This window comes from Leptosomus discolor, chromosome 6 (assembly GCF_034619465.1).
Source record: "Leptosomus discolor isolate bLepDis1 chromosome 6, bLepDis1.hap2, whole genome shotgun sequence".
Lineage (NCBI taxonomy): Eukaryota > Metazoa > Chordata > Aves > Leptosomiformes > Leptosomidae > Leptosomus > Leptosomus discolor.
The window spans coordinates 36,936,062-36,959,647 of NC_141396.1; the positions used below are offsets into that span (position 1 = coordinate 36,936,062).

Below are 23,586 nucleotides of genomic sequence, written 5' to 3' on the forward strand. Positions count from 1 at the left end.
AAACCCCATCATCCAGGCCTCCCAAATAGAGGTGTTTATCATAAGCCATGGATTTGGGGCTTGTGTTTATTTGCTTTCTGGTTTGCATCTCTTGGTTTTGTGAGGGTCATGTTCCCTGCATCCTTCTGATGCTGAAGAACAGCAATTACTTTAAAGAAATAAAAGCAAACACAGCTGCCTCATGCCTGGATGTGGGGAGTTGAGGCAAGGAGCATCTTCATCTGCCCCAGGAGTCTCTGTTCCCATGTGAACCAGTAGACAGTGCTCCTCCTTTGCTAGATTTGCTTCCTTCTCCACTCTCCCCTCATCATGGCCACAGTCTAGACATGGCCATTGGTGATCCTCAGTTGTGTAGTACACAGCTTACAGAAATAATGCCTTGTCTTTGGAGGTCACTGGGATTTAAGTCTTGAAAGCCATAGCCCTTCATAGTCACTTGGCCCTCAAATGCTCAGGTCAGTGTATGGTGCTAAACTCCTTCGAAAGGGACTTTATTAAAAAGTAGCTCACCCTCTCCCTGGAGCGACTCTAACAGAACAGGGCAGAACTCATTGTTAGTCTTTGTGCCTAAAAGGCGGCTGGGTATTGTGGCAACCCTCTTGAGAGGCAGAGAACAGATGATTTCTTGCATTATCCCAAACATTGCATGGACTCTGCGCCCTGTCCCCTCCCTGGGAGACCTGATGAGGACAGCGTTGGGGCTGGGCACAGACCTGTGTGTGCTGTGCCCCTACCAGCTGCTGCGGCATGCGATAACGGTGATGTGTGTATGACGGGGACATGGCCCGACAGTCTGGATATACTGCCGGGCATGGAAAATGCTGTTCGCTTTTTCATTAAATAATTTGAATTAAAATACAAATTGTATTTTGATAATATATGAAAATAGATTTATTTGTATATCGCATATATAAAATAAATATAAAACTAAGTTATAAATTAAAAAACAAAACCAGCTGTTAGCCAGTCGTTAGCACTGGCAGTCCTCTGCCTTTGTTACTAGACAGCTGGAGAGGGAGGTCCTACTTTCCTGGGGCCAAAGGTGTCCATCCTTTCTCTGACCGCTCTTGACAGAGCGGGGCCCTGAGAGCCTCACGCACTTACTGGCTCCAAGCCCTGCCAGCGTTTGGGTGCAGGGAAAACCTGTGGCATATTCCTGGCTGGGGTGGTTAGCTTGGTAAGATGCGCAGAGCCTGTCCTGGCTCTTTGTTACCCAGTGCCTGGCGCTCTGTTTCCCAGGGGAAGTGCTCATCTTTTAAAACATACTCCTGATGTGCTGTACCAGGAGCATAAAAACCACTTTAGGAGTGCATGCTCCTCTGTATGGATGTGGCTTGGACTTTCTTGAGCATGGAACGAGCTACCCTGAAGGCATTCACAGCTAATCTTGTTTCTTAACAGGGGAAATGTGAGATAAAGCGTTGTGGCTGGCTATGTGGTAGTGCCTGCTTGCTGTGCCTTCTGGCAAGGTGAAATTGCATAATGCATTTAACCTCATTCGGCTGAATGGCTTATCAAATCGATATCTCTGCTGCTTTTAGATTTTCTTAGTACCTTCTGCACCAAGTTAAGCACAACTGCACAGTGATTCATTGAGTGTAAACACACAGTTTTCTACCCTGCAATGGGAGCTTCAAAGGCTATTTAAAAATTCCCTTGTTAGTCAGGGGTGCTGTCATGAACTGGAAACTTACTGTTTCTTAGAGATGGTGGTTTCTATCACTTTGCTTTAAGTATTGTGAAAGGAAAATGGAGTGTGGATAAAAGTGGATTGATCATTTTTCAGACACTTAGAACAACAAACACAACTAAAACTTTGTTGTTTCCTTACAAAAGTAGAAAGCATCTGTTTATGTAAAAAAAAAAAAAAGCAACTGTGTACATCAAAACTATGTGATGGACATGATTAAAAACAAAATCCCTCCATTGTATAGAAGCCAAATCTAAACATAGACTTGTCTAGAGCAATAAACTCGATGTCTGAGTGGAGACCACGGACAAGCGGTGTTCCTCAGATATTGGTACTGGCACCAGTGCTATTTAACATCTTTGTCAGCGACATGGACAGTGGGATCGAGTGCACCCTCAGCAAGTTTGCTGACAACACCAAGCTGTGTGGTGCGGTCGACACACTGGAGGGAAGGGAGGCCATCCAGAGGGACCTGGACAGGCTGGAGAGGTGGGCCCGTGCAAATCTCAGGAAGTTCAACAAGGCCAAGCGCAGGGTCCTGCACCTGGGTTGGGGCAACCCCAAGCACAGATACAGGCTGGGCGACAAGTGGATCAAGAGCAGTCCTGAGGAGAAGGACTTGGGGGTGCTGGTGGATGATAGGATGAACATGAGCCAACAGTGCATGCTTGTAGCCTAAAAAGCCAACTGTATCCTGGGCTGCATCAAAAGATGTGTGGCCAGCAGGTCCAGGGAGGTGATTCTGCCCCTCTACTCTGGCCTTGTGAGACCCCACCTGGAATACTGTGTCCAGCTCTGGGGCCCTGTAACTGGTTTGTGTGTGCATGGCAAGGTTTTGGTAGCGGGGGGGGGGGGGGTGTTACAGGGGTGGCTTCTCTATGAAGCTACTAGAAGTTTCCCCTATGTCGGATATAGCCAATGCCAGCTGGCTTTAATATGGAGCCGCCGCTGGCCAAGGCCAAGCCAGTCAGTGACAGCATTTTTCGCCTCTGTGATAACATATTTAAGAAAGGGAAAAAGTTATTGCGCAGCAGGAATTGCAGCGAGTGAGAGGAGTGAGAATATGTGAGAGAAACATTCTGCAGACACCAAGGTCAGTGAAGAAGGAGGGGGAGGAGATGCTCCAGGCGCCGGAGCAGCGATTCCCCTGCGACCTGTGGTGAAGACCATGGTGAGGCAGGCTGTCCCTCTGCAGCCCATGGGCGGTGGAGCAGATGACTGCCTACACCCCATGGAGGGCCCCCACGCTGGAGTAGGTGGATACCTGAAGGAAGCTGTGGCCCTGTGGGAAGCCTGCACTGGAGCAGGCTCCTGGCAGGACCTGTGGCCCGTGGAGAGAGAGAAGCCCACGCTGGAGCAGGTTTGCTGCTAGAGACCCCGTGAGGGTGGCTCACGCTGGAGCAGTCGGTTCCTGAAGGACTGCACACCATGAAGGAGACCCACGTTGGAGCAGTTCATGAAGAACTGAACCCGTGGGAAGACTCATGCTGGAGAAGTCATGGAGGACTTTCTGCCATGAGGGGGACCCCACACTGGAGCAGGGGGAATGTATGAGGAGTCCTCCCCCTGAGGAGGAAGAAGCGGCAGAAAACAACAGAGTGATGAACTGACCCCAGCCCCCATTCCCTGTTTCCCCCCTGTGCCGCTTGAGGAGGGAGGAGGGAGAGAAATCGGGATCAAAGTTAAGCCTGGGAAAGAAGGGAGGGGTGGGGGGAAGATGTTTTAAGATTTGGTTTTATTTCTCATTACTCCTCTCTGAGTTAATTGGTAATAAATTACGTTTTTCTGAAGTTGAGTCTGTTTTGCCCATGATGGTAAATACTAAGTGATCTCCCTGTCCTTATCTCAACCCCACAAGCCTTGTTATATTTTTTTTTTTCCTCTCCCCTGTCCAGTTGAGGAGGGGGAGTGATAGAGTGGCTTTGGGGGGCATCTGGCCAGAGTCAACCCACCCCATGCCCCCAACACAAGACAGACATGGAGCTGTTGGAGCGAGTCCAGAGGAGGGCTACCAAGATGGTCAGAGGGTTGGAACACCTCTTCTACGAGGACAGGCTGAGAGAGTTGGGCTTGTTCAGCCTGGAAAAGAGAAGGCTCCGGGGAGACCTTATAGTGGCCTTCCAGTACCTGAAGGGGGCCTACAAGAAGGCTGGGGAGGGACTTTTTACAAGAGCCTGCAGTGACAGGACAAAGGGTAATGGTTGGAAGCTGGGAGAGGGCAGGTTTCGACTAGATATAAGGAAGAAGTTCTTCACCCTGAGAGTGGTGAGACACTGAAGCAGGTTACCTAAGGAAGTTGTGGATGCTCCATCCCTGGCAGTGTTCAAGACCAGGTTGGATGGAGCCTTGAGCAACCTGGTCTATTGGAGGTGTCCCTGCCATGGCAGGGGGGTTGGAACTAGATGATCTGTGAGGTCCTTTCCAACCCAAACCATTCTATGATAAACATTTAATGAAGAAATAGGCAAAGGAAAGAAAAAAACACCGCACCGAGGAAAACTGATGCACTGAATTACTTCAGTCAGTTGAAACACTTCAGTACAGTTAAACCTGGACAATGAGATTACAGCACAAAATAGCTGCAAGTCATCAGGTGTCATGTTCAGCCTCCAGTAATTTGTCTTAAAGGACGGTGGCTTTACAAATAGCCTGCTGGATGCCTGGCAGCATACATTAGGTGCTGGTAATTAATTGACTGCTGAATTGATCTCTTCCAGTAAAGCAGAAGGGAAAACTCAGGGCTGGATGGTAAGGAGGTATGAGAGACTTGCAGAGGTGGCTTTCTCATTCTGTGGAGACGCAGAGGTGGTTGGTTGTGCTGGGCAACCTGTGCACAGCTCTTCTCAGGCCCCCCCCAAAATAACACCTGTGTGCCTACTGCTGGCCTGGCAAGACAGAGAGGGCTTGCAAATGGTTTGGGTGTCCGTGGGGATATTTAGTTGCCCTTCCAGCTCTCTGGTAGGAGGAAAGTTAATTTATCCCAGCACTGGTTACAGCATCAAAGCTGGTCATGCAGTCTTACTTATCCTTGTAAGGAGCAGTTTAAAAATACTAAATGTTTAAACACTGCAGCTTCATTTTTCCTGAATGCCATGCTCAGCAACTGGAAACAAACCAAATTATTTGCAATACTTGTTTAACCGTCCCTTAATTGCTTTTGGCTTTGTCACATGAACCACCTCCTCCTTAAGTGTATATTTTATTCTTTCATTTATTTGGGGGTTTGTAATGTGTGTGGGTTTTATTTTCATTGCACAGAACCAAGAAGGCTTCAGAGTAGTAATGGTTTGTACTTCTTGCTTTTTGTAGCTTAAAGGAAACATGAGGCAATTGTTTAGGTGAGTTTTGAAATAAGCTGTAATACAAATGGTCAGTGGAGCCAACAGCCACCTTAATGATCTGTGACATTTTCATTTCACTTCTAAGTCACAGTTTTGGCAGATGAAGGAAACAAACCTGTCCTCCTTTTGCATGTTCTTGAGACAGGTGTCATGTTAAAGAGAAGACTATTCATAGTCGTAGCCACTTTGAAGATTTTAGGCTTTCCAAACTCCTAGTTGGCTGATTCAAATTCCTTGAGAGCCAGAGGGTATGGTTTGAATTGCTTTCATTTGGTCAAAGATTAGCTGAAAACAACCCTTGTGGTTGTGTCCAAGTATTTTAACTGAGTAAGCATTCCTGCAGCAAGGTAACTGAGGGGAGTGTCTTGTATTTAGGTGGTGGTTAGGTGTCTGAGCTGGAGGGGGTAGAGAGTAGGGATGTCAGTGTAGAAGCAGCTCTAGGAACACAGAGCCTGTGGGAATTGAGTGGTGCCAGGTGGTGTTCATACAGCAACAAAAGGCAAATGTAAATGCAGACATGCAGAAAGTGACTTTTTGCATCTAAATTTTGATCTGGGCTGCTGCAGGGCAGCTTTTTGATGAGGACATCTCTGGCATCCAGGACTCCATTGGCCATGCTGGGGAAGCAGGAACAGGGATGTTTTTTGGCATGGGGTGAAAGATCTGCTGTCCCATGGGAGCAGTGGCTGATGGCATGGGGGCATCTTGGTGTCCCAGTTAAGCTTGGGAGCCTCAGGGCTTGTGCTTGTTAATGGGAAGGGATTTGGTGACATATTTCCAGTAGGAGAACCGTGTACATCAGCACAGGGGTTTTCGCTTTCTCCAGAATAACCTACCCAACTTTAGTTGTTGTGGTTGTAGAGATGAATTCAGTCTGGAGGGAGTGTGGAAAAGAGCTGCTAAACCAGCCTGGGCTTTTCAGGGAAAGGAGACGAAACAAGAGCTAGGTCTGTCTTACCTAGCAAAGCAAAAGCTGAGGACCTATACGGTTACTTTCCCCTGTATTTATAGGAACAAACACCAGAGTGAGGAGAGCAATTTCAACTGAAAGACAAGGTTTAGCAGCTGACAGATGGATCGAAAACAGGAGTGAGCCTGGGCTGGGAATTAAAGATAGTTTCTAACTGTCAGAAGAGGAGGAGGGTGGCTGAATAGTGAATTACATCTGAGTGAGAGCTCGGTCGGCCTGTGTAAGGGATGGGGTGACATTGCCAGATGCTGCCAGGATGATGATGCTCAGCCCCACATTTCTGCGCTGCCCGCGAGCTCCAGCTGTGCCTGGTCTCAGGGCGATGCTGCTGTGCCTGCAGCAAGACAGCCTGCCTGCGTTGGGGAGCGCGGGCATGTTTGCTCATTAGCTTGCCAAACAAACAAGCAGGAGTAACACATGCAGATCAGTGAAACGCTTGATGAAAACCTCACTGAGAGTGAGCTAATGTGGTGAGAGGGAGAAGGAAACCCTGCCCACCCTGCCTGCAGTGACTAGGGCAGTCTAAAGGAGGATGTGTCTGCCAAAGCAGCTCTTGATTTTGGCCAGTGCAACCATCTAATTAAAGCAGCACTGAAAAGGAAGCCGGAAACTCAAGAAACAGGTTTTTAATCACTTGGACTTTGGTAGACAACCTCTATGCAAATCACGCCTCCAGCATCATCACTGTTTGCATGGGTGTGTGTTCCTGTCCCTGCGGATGGACAGGGTGTCGGCGAAAACCCTGCTGACACGTTGCCTTGGCATCTGTGTTTGGCCTTTGGCTTTTGGAGGGGCATTGCATCGCTTCACTTATGTGGATGTGGAGCCCTCGGAGGCTTCACAGTGGTGGATGGTGTGCTGGCAAATGCACCCCAATGTGGCAAAAATGTGGGCAGTACACGGGGAGGAGAGGGCCTGTCCGACAGTGCATTTGATGTGGGGATTTTTCTGATGGAATATAAACGTGAGGTCTCCAAAAGTACAACTGTCAAAGCCATTATGTGGTTTTTCAGGGCCCACCTGCAAGTCTCCCAGCAGCTCAGCCTGCAGCCCAGGAGGTCCAGGCTTGCTCTGGAGGAGGCATGGCACCAGGGCAGGGGATGCTCGGTGTTACTGGAGGTTCTGACAGTCTTGCTATTTTCTCAAAGATTTCTCAGCACAGAGGCTCTTCTGAAAACACCTTTAGTTTAGAGTATTGGGTTTTTGTTCAGTTTACTCCTACCACAGCGGAGTTCAAGGAGCGGCGGGAAGCCTTCGGCAGTCTGTCTCCAAGGCTGCTGTAAAAGACCCTGTGGGTACGACAGGGCATTGCCCTCCTCCTTCCTGCTCTGCCTGCCAGAAATAACACCGAGGGGGGCTCCGTGCCGCCACGTCCCCGCCCGGCTGTGGGAGCGGGCCGACGGGCGGGGCCGGGGCCGGCCCGGAGGAGGAGGAGGAGGAAGGGGAGGCGCTGCGGCGGCGGCGGCGGCGCGGCCATCCCCGGGCGCCGCATCGCTGCGTGCGCGGAGCCGCCCGCTGCAGCCGGCAGGATGATCGCCGCCCAGCTCCTGGCCTACTACTTCACGGAGCTGAAGGAAGATCAGGTCAAAAAGGTAGATTGGAACCCCCCGGCGGAGGGATGCGCCAGCGCCCACAGGCCAGATCGCTTTTTAATTTTTTTTTTTTTCCCCGTTGGTTTTGTTGCTATGTCCCTATAGCTACCCTGCTGTGGAAGAAAGGGGAATAAACCCGTTTTTAAGCCCAGCTAGACGTCCCCCCACCCCAAGCGTCCCTGGTGGAGAGCGGAGCGGGGTTTCGGTGTGGGAGCTGCCGGGGGTGGGTGATGCACACCGGCCCACTGTGGGTCGGGCCGCGGGAACAGAGCTCGGCACAGCGAGGCAGGAGTCGAGGGGCTTTGGCAGTGAGGGAGAGCGGGTAGGGGTGCTGGCCTTTCAGGCCTTTAGTAGGCACCAGCATCCCTGGAGAGGGGACTTACCCATCTTTGCCAGGCATCCGTCACTCCAGCACGGGGGTGACGAAGATGAAGAGCAGGTAGTTTTTGAATTATGTGTCACTGCAGCTTCTGAATTTACAGGAAGTGTTTGACAGTTGTGCTTAAAAAGCAGTAGCATTTTCATGGGGTTCTTTTCCTTTAGCGTTAGGCAACTGCTCTTGTGTGGTTGGTATAGCCCTGGGATTTAGCCCTGCCACAAGGAAACGGGTGCAGAGCATAGGATAAGTGAAAACATGGCAGTTAGGTCCCGGTGGAGCATATGGCAGAGCTGTAGGGAGTGGAGAGCCTGGGGTTAGGGATGCTTGGACACAAATCGGGAAAATAATTGGAAATACCACCGAGAGCCCTGTTACGGAGCTGGGCTGACGTCAGGAAGCAGAGGCTTCCCCTCTGCCATCTCCTCCGGCGGTGCTGCGGGACCCACCTAGGCGCATGGCTGAGCGCCTGCTGAAGGCATCCCTAAAATGTTGTGGGGAAGCTCAGCGGCAGCGTTAGCAGGGCTGATTTATTGGGGTCTCGGGGGTTTGTCCTGGCTGGAAGAGAGCACCTCCTCTCTTTGGGCTTCTGGCAGTGCCTGGGGAGACCTCAGCTCCTGTGTGTGGGTGACCCATCCTGCCCCACTCAAGACGTCTTCACCCGTGCCCACTCCTCTGTTGGATGAAACCCAGACAGCACCCCATATTTTCCATGTCTCCTTCCGTGGTTTAGGCCTTTCGCTTTTCCGCCCGGCGGTTCTCGCGAGGAGCTGAAGGCTATGTGCAGCCTGCAGCTTTCTGCACCTCCTAGCCCCACGTATGTGGCTTTTCCTTTTCCCCAGGCCCCTTATTTTCCTTTTCACGGAGGATTTGTAAGTGCTGCCGCTGGTGCCAGGCGTGCGTGCCTGGGTAAGGCCCTCTCTGTCTCGCTGTGCCTGTTATATTTAGAAACCCAAGATAAGCACAAGAGTGTGGCTGGCTGAGGAGCAGCAGAAGGGCTGTGCGGGGAAGGTGCGGTGGGAGCAGGCAGGCACGGGGGAAACGGTGGTGTTCCCGGGGGTTATTTATTGCAGGCTGTTTTGGCACCATGCGGCTGCTATTGTGATTGCACGGGAAATCGTTTGGCCAGGGAGCTGTAAAGCATTCCTATGGATCAATCTGCTTTTGCCCGAAAAAGAAAAAAAAAATCAAATCCAATTAAAAAAAGGCAAGCTGCTGTTTTTGGAGGATGTAAGGCATCTTTTCCTGTTCATGTCCTTTTAGAAAGGATATTAAGCCCCCTCACTTCTGGCTGTCCTGTAGGGAGGATTTCTGCGGCAGGCAGAGGCTCTGCCCCACTGCTTTGCTGCCCCCCAGCCGCTGGGAGCCGGTGGGCTCGGCTTTTGGCTCCCCGCGGGGCAAAGGGGTTTGTGCTCCATCTGAGCGTGCTGCTGGCGAGGTTTGCGCTCCATCTCGGCGTGCCGCTTACGGGAATACGTGCCTGCATGGCTTCACTGCAGGTCCCTCCCTCTCCTCTCTGCTTCCGGAAGAGCAGCACTTTCTGCTGGTACGTGCCTGTGGCCAGGGGGCTGCTGGCCAAGGCCGTGCCCCCGCTCGCCGCGCTGCCACGCGGGGCTCCCGGCCTCGCTGGTCCGTGGCAGCGATGGGCTCGGCGTTTGGCGGCACAGGTGGCAGGTCACCTTGAGGATGCTGCTGCGGGTCACGGGAGGGGTGTGAAAGGGTTAAAAATACCCACGAGTTGAATTAGGGAAGGGATTTGTTACCGGGTCTCCACTGCACCAAGGCTGAACATCCTTCTTCCCTTATGACCCCGTTTCCTTCTTTTTTTGGGTTCCCATCCCTGCATGGCACTAATGCTCAGTGCTACCTATGATGGGGACCCTGCTGAGGGGCACAGATGGGGCTGATGGTTTCAGGTCCTTGGGATCCTCTGAGTCTAAGAACTAATGCTTCTGTACTGGTTTTGCTGCGTTTTATACACCCCCTTAAGTTTGAGAGTAATTTTTTTCAGATTTGCAGTTTGTGGAATGTTTTTCAAGGTGAGTCATGGCAAGCAGGAGGAATAGGCAGGGTGGACGACGTGTAGTGTCAAAGGTGTGGGTTGTTCATCACATGCTGGCAGCCTCGTGGCCCTGCAGCCCCTGCAAGTGGGCATTTTTCCGATGAAACCACATGTATGGGCACTTGTATGTGACCGTGCTGTGTGGAAGCAAGCAAGCAATGTACGATTTATATGTACCATATAAATACGCATGTGGTTTTACTCCAAGCAGGATAAATCATCCAGATGTTTTTGAAAACATCTGTTCCCTGAATGTTTGTGATTCTTCAGGGGCAGCACCAGGAGCCCAGCATCCTTGCTGGGCCAGAGGACTTTGCACAACACAAACCAAGGCCCTAATTTCTCTAAAAGACTGCCTCCCATCCTCAGGGATACTGGCATCACTGAGCGTCTTTGGCATCTGTGCCACTGGCCTGTGTGCAGGAGAGCTTTTGTAAAACTGCCTTTGAGTAGCTTTTATTTCCAACAGGTTTGTACCTGCAATAGCTGGCCCTAGCAAAGGGAGCCTCTGGGTGTTGCCTTGTTTCTGTCTGTCAGGGGAACAGTACCTTTTTGTTGTATTACCTGATGAGAGAAGCAAAAAAATTCAAGGGTGACATTTAAATGCCATTTAACCTTGAAAAGAATGTGATGGAATGAGTTATAAAATATAGCAACTGGCATAAAAAAAGCCCTGCCACTATAAAGCCGTTTTAGAAACCAATCTGATAAATAATAAGTAAGTGCAAACAGTTTCAGGATGCCTAAACTACTTGTTTTAACATGCTTTGGCTCCTGATGAATCTTCCTGATGCTGAGAAGAGTATGGAGTATGACTAGCTTTGCAGAAGAATGTTTACACATTGAAGGGTTTTTGTGCAAAGGCTGTGTCAATGAAATAGGTGCTACTGATTTCTGATATTGTTGTGGGAGTGCTCTCTTCTTGGATACCATTGGCTGTTGTCAGTGTCCGGGGAAAGAGGTGTGCATTTAAGGAATGGCCCTTAGTGCTGCCTGTTTCATTATGCACTTATAATTATTCACAACTTCCCATGGAGGCTGCCGCAATGGTTGGATTTTCAGAAACTTCTTTTCCCCAAATACAAGAAGTGTCTTTCCTATGTGACCAAGAAAAATTACATGCATATAGTTCAGATTATGAAATCCTATTTTAAAAAAATTGCTCGCAGATTCTGTCTGGCTGGTTTTTTTAAGAAAATGGAAAAAAAAAAAAAGCGATTGAGCTCTTGGAGGGCTCCCATAGTGGTACTCTGGGAAGATGCCCTTCCTGCGGGGGTGGCTCTAAGATGGCAGCTAAATAAAGGAGTGTTTTCTGCTCCTTGCCCACACAACTGCCTGCCTGAAATTGCTCCTGCTCTCGCCATCCCCCGGGAAGGGCTGACACCCATCTCCCACGGGGCTGCAGCCACGGCAGCCTCAGTGGGGCTGTGGGTCTGGCTGGGTGCTGCTGGCAGCTCCATAGCTTCCCTTGGATAAGGCTGAGATATGCTTTCTGATCAGCTTTTATTGCAGGCAGAGCAGGGAGTTATTAAACCTGCATCCCGTAATCCGGCCTCCAGCTCTCTCCCCTCCCAGTTATTTATGGCTATTTGCTGAGGGTTTTCCCTCAGAGGGCTGCCTGTGCTGCCAGCGCAGGAGAGCAGTGCTTTTTCCCTTGCCACTGCTCTGCCAGAATGACTAACCCTTCTCCTGCCTGGGAGATAAAAAAACTGCTTTTTTGTTTTGTTTTGGAAACTGTAACACATGGGAGTGATTTTGTTTCAAACCGAGGTTTAGTCCCCATCTCCCCCACCTCCCCGCCCCATGAGTCTCAGCGGCGAAGATGGCCTCGACGCCACACAACCAAGATGCACCGCCACGCAATGCGAGGCGATGCTCCCTGCGCACAGGGTGGTCCAGCCTGATTATGTAAGGGCGCTGATGGCGCTTGCTGGTTTTTCACAGGAGGAAAAAGAGCCCTCCCTCCCATTTTCCCTTGCTGCTGAGGGCAGCATAGGGGCAGAGGTGGGGAGAATGGGCTTGTCTGGTCCTGACTGTGCAAATGCCAAAACCTGCGTTCACCACAGGGCTTTTGGGGGGTGGAGGGGAATCTTTTAGTCCTGTTGTTGGGAGGAGGATGCAGCAATGGGGCTTTGTAGAGGGGTATTTTAAGTGCACAGTGAAATCTGACTGTGAATGATGTGTTAGCATAGCTTTCAGTGGGAGATTTGGGGAGTCAGGCCTCTTGGCAGCAGCATGGACTGCTGAAAGCTCAGCCTTAAGAGGGTTGTCCTGTCCCCCCCTGTTTAAAAGGGAATGACCTCATGCTCTGACATCACAGCTTGACAGTCTCTGCTAAAAAAAGCTATGGTAGTGTTTGCTGCAGAGGAGAGACCTTCCTGCTCAACCCGACAGCAGCCTCTGCATCCATCCCCACAGCGTTTGGGGCTGCAGAGAGGGTGCATCCCCCCAGGTTTTTGTTCATGGAGTGAAATCACACTGGTGGCTGGCTGTGGTTGTCGCTGTGAGCAGGCTGACAGCCTATCGGGGTGGTACAGGACACAGCTGGGATGTGGGAACACTGCTCTGGAGTCTTGCATTTGGCCTCTGTTGTAGGGAACCTGGGCTCAGCTCTTCTTCTGCTGTTTAGCTATACGCCTGCACCATCACTTCACCAGTTCATGGAGCAACTGCGTGGTATCGTTTTGTGGTGTTGCACTCTAACTTCCCCATAGCATCTATTTGGTGACTGTTTTGCTCTTCCTCTGCATGCCATGGCACGGAACACTTCACAGCTTGTGCAGCCTCCAGCTGTGGCCCCCGTGGTTCAAGCTTGCCTGGCCCCCAGCCCTGTGGTTCTGCATCAGGCCCAGGTAGCTGCGCCCAGCAGCACCATCCATGTCTGTGTAAATGCTTGGTCATGATGGGAGGGTGTATGGCTCGGGGAGATAAACTACCTTCTGTGCAGACCTCAACTACATACGCCAGAGATACTTTCTGCAGGAGCAGTTAAATTGGCACTGGCTTTTACGGTCAGTTTAGGGTTTAATTAATTTTTGATTGTCTTCATTTCCTTTGTGAACGGCATTGCTCATTGCTTCCCATCTCAAAGTCCCTGGTATGAAACACTTGGTATGTATGCGTTTCACATGGGGCGTTTTATTGTGGCGTTGGTCCTGTATGAGATGAGTTGCTTTCAAGGCTTCCAGAGCAGCAAAGGAGACAGCGATGACCCTGGGGTTTAAAATGAGGTGGCTCTTCCAATTTTGCTGAGGACAGAAAACATGGGCAGCATTTTATTTTCTTGGTCCTGCTAAACTGCAAGCAAAAATGATCCCAAAGGTGTGGCTTCGGTCCGAGCTGTTTGCAGAACCAAATTTCCAAGGCAGACAGTGAAACAAGGCAAGAATAGACTGGCAGCTGAGGTAAAAGGGGTGGGACATACGCATTTAGCAAGAACCCCCCAAGGCCAAGTTGTGGTTTTGAGGCATCAAAGCATCTCTCTTCCTGATGCTGAAGATGAGTGTAATATTACGGAAAGCAATATTATTGGAAAACTGGAACTGCCTCCTTTTTCCAGGGACGTAAAGAAATTTCCTATCTTGAGGAGCCACAAGGGAGAAGTCAACAACATTTAATTTGATGTTTTGTCTTGAAGAAGACGCTACCTGCCCACAGCCAAGTTCTGCCTCTCCTGACCCTCTGGCTGTGGTAGCTTTGGAGTGGGATGTGGAAAACTGTCTGCTCCACAGAAATAATTTCTCAGCCTAGGACGTAGCCCTGAAACCACTGTGGCAAGTCCTTCGCAATGAAAGGCTTTAAATACAAGGCACCTCTGTGGACTGCAGTGATACCCACATCACCCTAGCTGGGACAAAGTCCTAAAAGAGGAAATTTTAGCTTCAGCTGCTGAGCCTCATGGACAGTCAGCAGGGCTGAGAAGTGGGGCGAGGACTGGAGATACTGTGGCAAGGCAGTGTGTGAATGGTTTTGTGTGGAAAAGAGAAGGCAGAGCTATGTGGGACTAGGTCTTGCCTCAGGAAGGCAGTAGGATAGGGTGGGCTTCAGCTCACATAGGTCCTAGCACTTGCACATTTTCCTTGATTTTGGGTCAGAAGACAATGCACAAAGCATGTGGCTGTGTTGTCAGCTTGGCCAGAGCCCTGGGGCCAAGCTGAGGCTATGTGCTATTCTTGCAATTTGAGAGGTCTAGCCCTACTTGGGTACCTCAGGGCAGTGTTTCACTCTACGGTGGTGGTTGTCTTTTCCCCCAGATTGATAAATACCTTTACGCCATGCGACTCTCTGACGAAACGCTGATAGACATTATGGCTCGCTTCAGGAGAGAGATGAAGAACGGCCTCTCCAGAGATTTTAACCCAACAGCTGCAGTGAAGATGCTTCCTACGTTTGTGAGATCCATTCCTGATGGGTCAGGTAAGGAGCTGAGTATTTGATGTGCTTCATGGGAAACCTGTTAGAAATACACCAATGCACTACCAAGAACAAGAGCTTTCTGGCAAGCCCAGACAACATTTTGAAGACAACCTCCCCTCTGTGTGCAGGTCTGTTCCCACAGGTGCTGGAGGATTTTGTGATTCCTGTGTCAAACCCATTTTGATGCCAATGGAAGAGCCCTTCCTAGCAGCGGGTCCACTAACAGTCAATACATTTATGATGAGATTTGTCTGCCAACGATCAAGACTTCACGTAGGAAGATTTTTTGATTAGTGCAATTCACGCTCATGTGATCTAGAGTCTTAACAAATACAGTGGCTTTTAGTCTGTTTCTATTTGACTCAACATCTCTTCTCCTCATTTTTTCCCCAGTGGAAGTGTGAACCCTTATATGCTGAATTTGAGTTTCTTGGCATTCGTTTTGCTTTTTGTAACTATGTCTTGCAGACTGTCTTAGGGCAAACTCACAGAACTCAGGGAGGCTGCAGTGTGGCTCCAAAGCTGCTGCTCTGGTGTACTGACCTCTTCCATCCAGATGTAGGACTCGGTTTTTCCCTGCTCACTGTACCTGATAAAAGTGGCACAAAGAGCTATCAGAAACCAAAAAGATATTGTGTTGGTTTTTGGGAGCAAGATTGCCCCATTACTATTATTTTAGTGTTTATAAAAAAATACTATATATATAGTCTATAAATATATTTATAAACAGTATATAACAGTGTTTATTATTTAGTGGTAGCACTGGATTTTCTTCTCATGTAGCGTGAGTTGGTTAACTGTAGTTTGGTGCCTACCACAAATTATGTCCCCATGTGCAGAAATTGCACAGTTGCAAGAACTGCCTAACATGGTTACCTGTTTTGAGGCTTTTTTTGAGGTAAAACCAAGAATTTATTGGGTGAAAGAACATAAAGCCTGGTGCTTTGTGTTACCTAGTGCTGTTTGGCAGGTGGAAGCCTTAGATAGTTCCGCTTTGCTGTTGCTTTCTGCCACCTTAGGCTTTTTACTTGAAACATGATCCTCTGTCTAAAAAAAAAAGGGAGAACAAAGTTGAATCCTGTGTTTCCCTTAATTTAGCTCTGCTGACTGATACGTTGAAATGTTATGTTGAAATTTGCAGCCTCTTGAGACAGCCAGAAGCTGCCACACACAGCTGGGTCATGGGCAGGGGTTGCTCTAAGGGTTTGCAGGTGAGGTGACTCGAGGGCTTTTGCATGGAATCCCAGCATTTTTACCAACTCTGAAGTCCCCATTTTTTCCTTCATGCATGTTTGAGTTCATTCGAGTACAGACCTGTCCCCAGTCCCCTGCTGCGTCAGGCACTGCAGGTTAGAAAATCTGAGCTGCCGGCAGTAAGTCAAATAATTTTACGAATTGTTCCATGGCACAAACTGAGGAGACTTTGAGATGCCGTATGGCACAGGGAAAAGGAGATCTGCACCTGGCCAGGAGAGGTGCAAGAGATTGCTGAATGCTCCTGGGACCGAGCACGAGCCAGAGCAGTGGGTAGCCTTGATTGAGCATAAGCGTGTCTCTATATCAAGGCATTAATTTCAGATCATGTATTGCACACCTACTTAAAAAAGCAACTTTGTGTGTTGTGTACAGGGTGCTCAGTTCTTGATCCTGTGCCCGTTTGACTCCTGCTGGCCTCTCCGGGACAGGCATACTGTGGGCAGTGTCTTTGCATCATGGATTAGAGCAAGGCAGTGCTTTGCCCCAGACAAATTCTGTATAACACACTAGTAATCTGTATATGCAGGTTGCGAGTGTCGCTTTGGATAGCTGTTAGAAATGCAGGCAAAACCATTCCATTATTTCCCACAAAGGGCATGTTCTGACCCCGTGTATGAGCAGTATTTGCTGTGGGTGGGTGTCATGACATTTCTTTTCCTGACTCACCTGCATGTGCCTGCTACGTCTGGCTCAGCTGTCACACAGATACAGCCAGGGCAGACGCAGAACCCCCTTCCCTCTTCCTCCAGAAGATTCGGGGGGGCCCTCACGGATGTGTCCGCGTTGCTGTGCCCAGAGTGTGGGTTCGGCCAATGGCAATTTCTGCCTTCAGCTGTCCCTCTGTAAAAGCCAGAGGCTGAAAGCCTGCCCTTTTCTCTGGCCTGTCTCTAATTACTGCCTTGTAAGCTCTTTCCTCTGAGTCTGATTATTATTATGAGAGCTGACTATTCAGAAAAATACTATTGTTTAGTTTCAGATCTGTGCTTGTGTACTTTATTAACAAGGAGCTTTTGAGTAGTAATTTTGGAGATTCTGGAGAAGTTTATGTTAGCAGGGTTTTTTGCTTCATTCAGAGTTGCTTAATTCATGAAAGCAACAAGGTTTTTTGTCCAGAGTGCCCAGAATGATACCTCAAACTAATTCAAAATGCTTTCAAAGGATCTTCCTAAATTAATTTACAGCGGGTTTGATTGCATCTTGGTGCTATAAAGCATAGATTAAATGCTGCTATTTGTGTTTGTGTTTAATTTCTGAGGTACACTGAAAGAAAACTGCTGCTTTGCATACAGAAAGCTTTACATTCTAGCTCAGTGGTTTTTTCTTTTTAACTGAGAAGAATAATTCTTAATGAATTTTACCTTGCAATGAGCTTGATGGTGCTGGAAATCAAACACGCTAATCTGTTAATTTACTGCCAGAGTAGATATTTCTGAAGTGCCATATTTGTTTGAGGTATGGAGCAAGGTGCAGTTAAGCTGGGAAAAGGGCCATCTGGTCCAGTGTTGATTTTTCCGTTATTTATTGGAGGTAATGGCTTGCATTCAACAAGTGATACTCATATGATAAAGCTTACTTGGGTATTTGGCTTAATGAGACACTTGTGGTAAATGTTTTGCTTCCGGTCTTGTTATGGTGAAGGGGTTTATAAGTTACTGAATTTGTGCTGAACCCGATAAAGAGAACTGCATCTACAGTTTGGATAGGTTCAAGTTCGAAATGACGTTTGTACTAGAGCAAAGCGATGTTTAAAGCCATGCTGTTCAGAAACAAGTAGGGAAGCACTGCGAGATCTGTATTTCAGCAAACAACACTTGAGTTTGCCCATGTCTTAAGCAGCAAGAAGGAAAAGTTGCATTGCAACGCAGTAAAATTAGGAGGATTGTTAGGAGTTGCGGGCTGCCGCTGTCATTCTGCTACGTTTTTCTGTACGGAGCTTGTCGTTCTTTATGGTTTCTCGCATGACAGTGTTTTGTTTGCTCTATTACACGGCAGCCTTAGAAAACCATAAGGGCTTTTGCAGTGTCTTTGCCTCTAATAGGCTGTTCCTGCTAGACATCCTGCCTTGAGGGATGCCTCATTCAGCTCACCAGCTTTGCTGAGCGGGAGAAGGCTCCTGGAGGTGCGTGGGGTGATGAAAGGGAGCAGCAGCTCACTAAGCCAGACTTTAGGAGTTTTGATCTGAGACTGGGCAGGGTAATGTGGGTCTGGAAATCCTCGTGGATAAATCATATACCTGATATCTTGGTGATAGCATGGGGTCAGAAGGCTCTGAGAGCTGAGTTGAAGTTCGAGGTGGCACATCAAAAGGTACCAATCTTCCCAACTGCTAGAGGTCTTTCCACATTGAATATAGGTAGAAATGGAAAAATGGTGATGTTGGGAATGGCCTCCCCAAAGTCATAGTTTAAAGTTGAAAGGAAGAGTGAAAAGAAGCCAGAGAGTGTTGGAGGATGAGACTGGTGATATACATTGGTGGTGCAGGATGTGGGGGACGGGCATCCCGCCTGTGGCATGGGGCGCTTCTGGCACCACAGAAAGGTACAAATCGATGAGGAAACCAGGATGAGAAAGTACTGTGCATCTCTGCTTCGCCGCCTTCTGAGCAGCCTCGGTGAGCCCAGGGATGCTGTGCACAGACACAAATGCTTGCAGAAAGCCTTAGTGATTAACTGCAGCCTGGACACACACTACTACTGTGTGATAAGTTGTGCACACTGCTTCCCTAAATATTATCTTTTTGCAGATTTTAGTGATTGCTGTCTTTATTTGCTCCCTCTTTGATAAAGTGAGATAGCACAAGTGCGGTTCAGTCAAATATATTTGCTTTGCTCTCCAGGGGGTGCCGAAAGCATCATGTCTCAGATAGCCAGACCACTCATCTCTGTTCCCTGAATTACACGCTAAAGTCTGTGGAGGTGGGGGTTAGTGGATTTGGCTTCAGGCCTTTGAATTCCAGGTCCTTCTCCACCACAGAGGGAGATGGAGGTATCCTAATTTTTTCCCTGGCTCCTGGGGAGTTATTTAGGAGCTCTGTGCAAGGGATCGCAACTTCTGAATAACTCCTGCAGCAGTGCAGGGCCACCCTGTGATTTTTCAGACTGTCATTTCTCTCGCTTCTGTTATCTGACTGCAGTTTGCAGTGAATCTCAGCTTCCAGGGGTGAAATAAGTGGTTTCTGCCTTAACTACATCTGTGTGTAATTTCTTGATTTTAGAGTAGTGCACAATCAGCCACCATTCACTGTTGTTTGCCAAAATGACACAGGTTCATTTACAGCAAGACTGTTCATCAGTGGTCTGGCATCCCTTCATTTTACGATCTCTTGTTTTCAACTTCTTTTTTGGCTTTCTCCTGAGGTCTTGGCTCTGCCAGCTTTGTCATGGGGTCTGGATACAGACTATTCACTGTTAGTCCATCCTTTTTGGATAAACCTTCATTGCAGACGCCTGTGTATCAGTGGTGGTTGGCATTGCCACTGCACCAACTTCATGTTAAATTGTAGGGAATCAGGTTGATGCTTCGTGTGGATGCCCTGCGGCTAGAACTTCTTGCTTAGGCACTGGACGCTTGCTTATGTGGTATACTTAACAGAGGTTATGTTTCCCAGATTTATGTTGCGTACAATCATTAGTCACTTGTGTCTTCTTTTCCACATAGAGAAAGGAGATTTCATTGCACTGGATCTTGGTGGTTCTTATTTCCGAATTCTGCGGGTGAAGGTATCGCATGAAAAAAAGCAGACGGTACAAATGGAAAGTGAAATTTATAATACACCTGAAGATATCATGCATGGCAGCGGAACACGGGTAAGCACGTCTTCTTTAGGATGTCTTTCTAAAGATTAGCTGCTTTCATACTGCTGTTTTAGAAAAACACCACAAGGATGACCTTAGCGTCTTAACAGTTGCACCTACAGCATGTACAGACTTGACTACAGCTCTTTGCTGATACTGAAAATAAATAAGCAGTAGTTAGTGTAATAGAGCATGCATGGGTGATGCAACTCATTGTCATTGTGTGGGAGACTTTTGGCTGAGTTAGGGAAAGAATGGCCTAGAAATAGAAACTTTGACTTGTATAGTAAAGTTACTTTCCACAGGCAGGAAGGGACAGCAGGAAAACAACTTAGTCTTTGTAAGCAACGAGCATGACCAACCTTGCAATTGCAATGTTAGATGAGGGATAGAAATACTCATGACAGCCACATATCTGTCCTGGCAGTCTGAGCAACTCAGCATTCATGAAAAGTACAAGTACATTAGAAAAATTACAGGAAGCTGATAGAATGTTTTGGCGTGACTTCAACTTAATTTTTGCTGAATAAATGACAGGGTTTTTTTCAGTCTCGAAGAGTAGAAAATGTTTGGATCCATTTACTTGGATTTCAGATTGGGTTCTTTGGAAGAATTAGTTTTCTTTTTATGATCAGGAAGTGGATTACAATTAGTGTTTTACTGATCGATTTGTCTCTGTGTCAGTGTAAGACAAAACAAGTAATTTAAATTGTTGGAACAGCAAGTTTTTTATGCTCTTTACTAGAATGAGGTGCTATTTAGGAGTGTGAGACCTGAAGGAATCTTATACCTTGCTTCAGAAGAATAAACAGAAGAGGCAAAAAAGAAAAATTATGCAAGTGGCATTTCTACCTTTAATATATTTTTTGTAGTTACCTTATTACCCTTAGTGTATGTATCTAATAACTGCAGTTGCATTCGTATGCAATAGTGAGTGTAAGATGACAATCATGGCTTGTGACTACCGCTGATAAAAGTATTGGCGTGATATCTGAACCGCAGCAATAAAATACCTTTCTTGTAAAGACTTTTGCTAACATTATTACTTTGTTATCTGGGGAAAAGGTCATGCAGCGGCTTTCCTGTGGAACGGTTTTGGAGGGGAGCTGAGCTGAGCTGAGCTGAGCTGCCTGTTACTGGTGGAGGCAGGGAAGTCGGGTGGGCTGCGTGGAGGCAGATTTGGAGCGTGGGGTTGCTTGTCCATCGAGGGATGTCAGGAGCTGGAGACCGACAAGCAGCAGGGCTGCCTGCAAGCCCAGCGGGCAAGTGTTGGGGGGGCGGGGGGGGGGGGGTGGTGAGGGCGGGGGGGGGCTGGTCAAGGCAGTCTGACTTAAGGTGGGACTTGATGGAGACACGATAAAGTGGTAAGGAGAAGCCAGGAAAGGAGACATCAGGTCTGCATTCTTTCCAGGGCTTTGTCATGTTTATGTTTTAAATATCCGAAGGCCATTTGTCTGTCGGGAACAAGGGAACAAACAGCACGGACCTCAGACTGACAGGCTGTGTCATGGCTTTTAAATTGAAAGAGAGGCAGCAAGGCTTCCACTGACCCTGGGGGGACAGTCGCTCCCAGTATTTAAGTACCAGAAAAAGAAGAGGAGAACTTGAAGCATCATCAGAATTGCATCCGGATTCGAAGTTGTCCCATGACAATATCCAACCACGACTAAAATGCTTGCTGTGAGACTTCACAGGGCAGCATGGTGGATGCCCGGGAGGCACACAGGCAGGTAGTGATTTGGTGCTCATAACTGATATGTATGGTTGAGGTTCTCTGAAATCTCTGAGCCAGCTTAGTGGAATGCTTGGACTGAACTGCGCGTGGGGGTAGGCTACTAATATGTTTTTCAGCAAGCTGTGTCATTAACTTCAGTGAGTTATACTCTTAAAGCCTAATACATAATCAGCTTATTGAAGGGCTTGTGATTTATGGCTTCATGCCTCACTAGTAAGGTTCGTTTTTGTATTTTCTACTTCATAGCATTAAAAATTCTATTTTTGCCCATCTGTCAGGCACGGGCTGACCGTTTTGCAATCTGAGACAGTTCCCTGTCTAGTCAAGGGCAAAACTCTCATTGACTTCTAGCAGTGTAATAGCAGGTCTAAAATTTGTAAGCAGCCTGTCTTCTGTGTCAACTCAGTGAATGAGAGTGTGCCTGAGGCTTGATTTTGGTGGTGGTTTTTGTGTTCTGCCACCACTGGAGACAGGTTATGGATTTGTGGGTGTTCTCCCAGTCTGAAGGTGTGCTTTCCTTGCTCCTTAAATCTTGGGCTCAAGCTCAGATCTTCAGTTGCTTGCCAAAGTCTGCTGGCTGCCAGCCAAATGCATCCTTGTGGAGACTTCTTGGAGCCCAACCTGAGCAGGCAACTTTATGGCCAGAGGAAGTAACGAAGCCTGATATCACATTGCTGAGCGTCTCCTGGTTTTATCACTTCAGGTCTATAAAGGTGTAGAACCTCGCTGGTCCTTTCCTCTGGGCTGCGGCATTCACGCTGTCTGTCTCTTTGACTTTTGATACAATACTGGGCTCATGCCATTGCCTGTTGCACACCTGTGCGTGGGCAGGAATTTGGATTTATTGTCAATCTGCCTGCCCTGCTTTAATGAAAGCCGCAGGTAGTTTATTATGTTACCTCTACTGTCCCGTCAGAGTTATTGGGCATTTGCAAGGTTTGGATGTTAATTTGAGCACGGGCACATACAGGTGCTTCCTTGAGTCTCTCTAGGAAAAATCTTGCTACCATCAATGGTAGCAAAATTAATCAATGCCTCTCTCTTTTCTGCTTTTGAGCAGTGCCTTCCCCTGGTGCTTTATTAAAAACAGTAGCACAGCCAGAGTGTGCATTACTAGCTACACACTGCTACTGTAGTGTCAAGAACGTGGCTAACAGTTAACTGCATTTGCCCATGCAGGCTGCAGCACGGGTTGTGCTCGCGCGCCCTGCTGCCAGCCCAGAGCCCTAATGGCTCATGGTGCATTGCTTGCAGCAAGTGGGCATGCCAACTCACGGAGGTGAGCTTTGGCAGGTCATGTGGGGACTGCATGGGCAAACACCGGCAGGTGCATGGACTTTCCAGAGCGCACTGGGGATGTGGAGGGATCTTTTGCAGTCAGACTTACAAAGCGGGTCCTGTCTTATCTCTGTGCAGTCATGGGTCATTGCATGAGAGGGATTTTTGTAGCAACATCCACAGTCAATATTTCTGCTTCCTGCTCTCTGAATTCCTGAGGGGTTTGAGGTTTGCCACTGGTTATTGTTTGTAATCCTGGAAGCAGCTGAAAGTTTAGTAGGATTGAGTATTTAGCAAGATACTTTCAGATGGAAAGCATAATAAAAACGTATGCTCCTGTTATTTCTGTGTTTCTCCTGGAGAAGTTGTAATATTTTATTACTTAACTATAGTTCTTCTCATAACTCCTCTTCCTCTCTCCCCTGTCTGGACAGCCAAAAATAGTCTTTCAAAAGTGCAGCAGTGTACTTTGCTTTCCCATGCTGTTTCACTGCATGCGTTCAGTGAAATGCCCTTGATTTGCCCAGATCAATGAATGGCAACATTTTCCCTGGGAAACTACTGTACTTCTGCTTAATCAAATCTGACCTCATTTTAGGAATGAGCTTAAGGTTCTCTGTTAAGTTGTAACAGTACACGCACTACTTCTTGACCTGCTTCGAAGGACAAAATATTCTTCTTCATTTTTTCTAATTGCTGCAGCCTGTCTGTAGTGCTTTCTCATCTCTCTGAGACTCTGTAAATTGTTCTTAATAAAGCTGCGCAGGCTAATTGTAACCAACAGATATCTTTTTGTACCCTCCCAATTATCCCAAATCTTGTGGGCAGTTTTCCTGGCATTGTCCTACTAATGCTGCAGATAACGATTTGTTTGTTTTGTTTTGTTTTTTTCTTCCAGGGAGTTAAAAAGTGAGGCACAGTTAACTTGTGGGGCAGGTGTCAACTTGTTAATAGGTTTGACATCCATTTCTGGCATGTCTGGCTCTTTGGTACTGGTTAGATACAAATGTGGTTTTGTTGCTTCAGTTGCCAGGGCTTGATTTTTGCTCTGAGTGTTGCGATCTACCTGAAGGGC

General features: G+C 47.9%; 1 protein-coding gene across 2 annotated transcripts in view; it reads left to right on the top strand.

The window, feature by feature from the left end:
* The first annotated feature begins 7,530 nt into the window (after positions 1–7,530).
* Positions 7,531–23,586, top strand: part of HK1 (hexokinase 1) — a 35,918-nt gene continuing 19,862 nt past the window's right edge. The window contains exons 1-3 of one of the 2 annotated variants that reach the window (XM_086467268.1): positions 7,531–7,593; positions 14,285–14,447; positions 19,362–19,510. In XM_086467268.1, the coding sequence (XP_086323394.1) occupies positions 7,531–7,593; positions 14,285–14,447; positions 19,362–19,510 (375 nt within the window). The remainder of the gene's footprint in view (positions 7,594–14,284; positions 14,448–19,361; positions 19,511–23,586) is intronic. The other variant, XM_086467269.1, reaches the window with a different exon arrangement.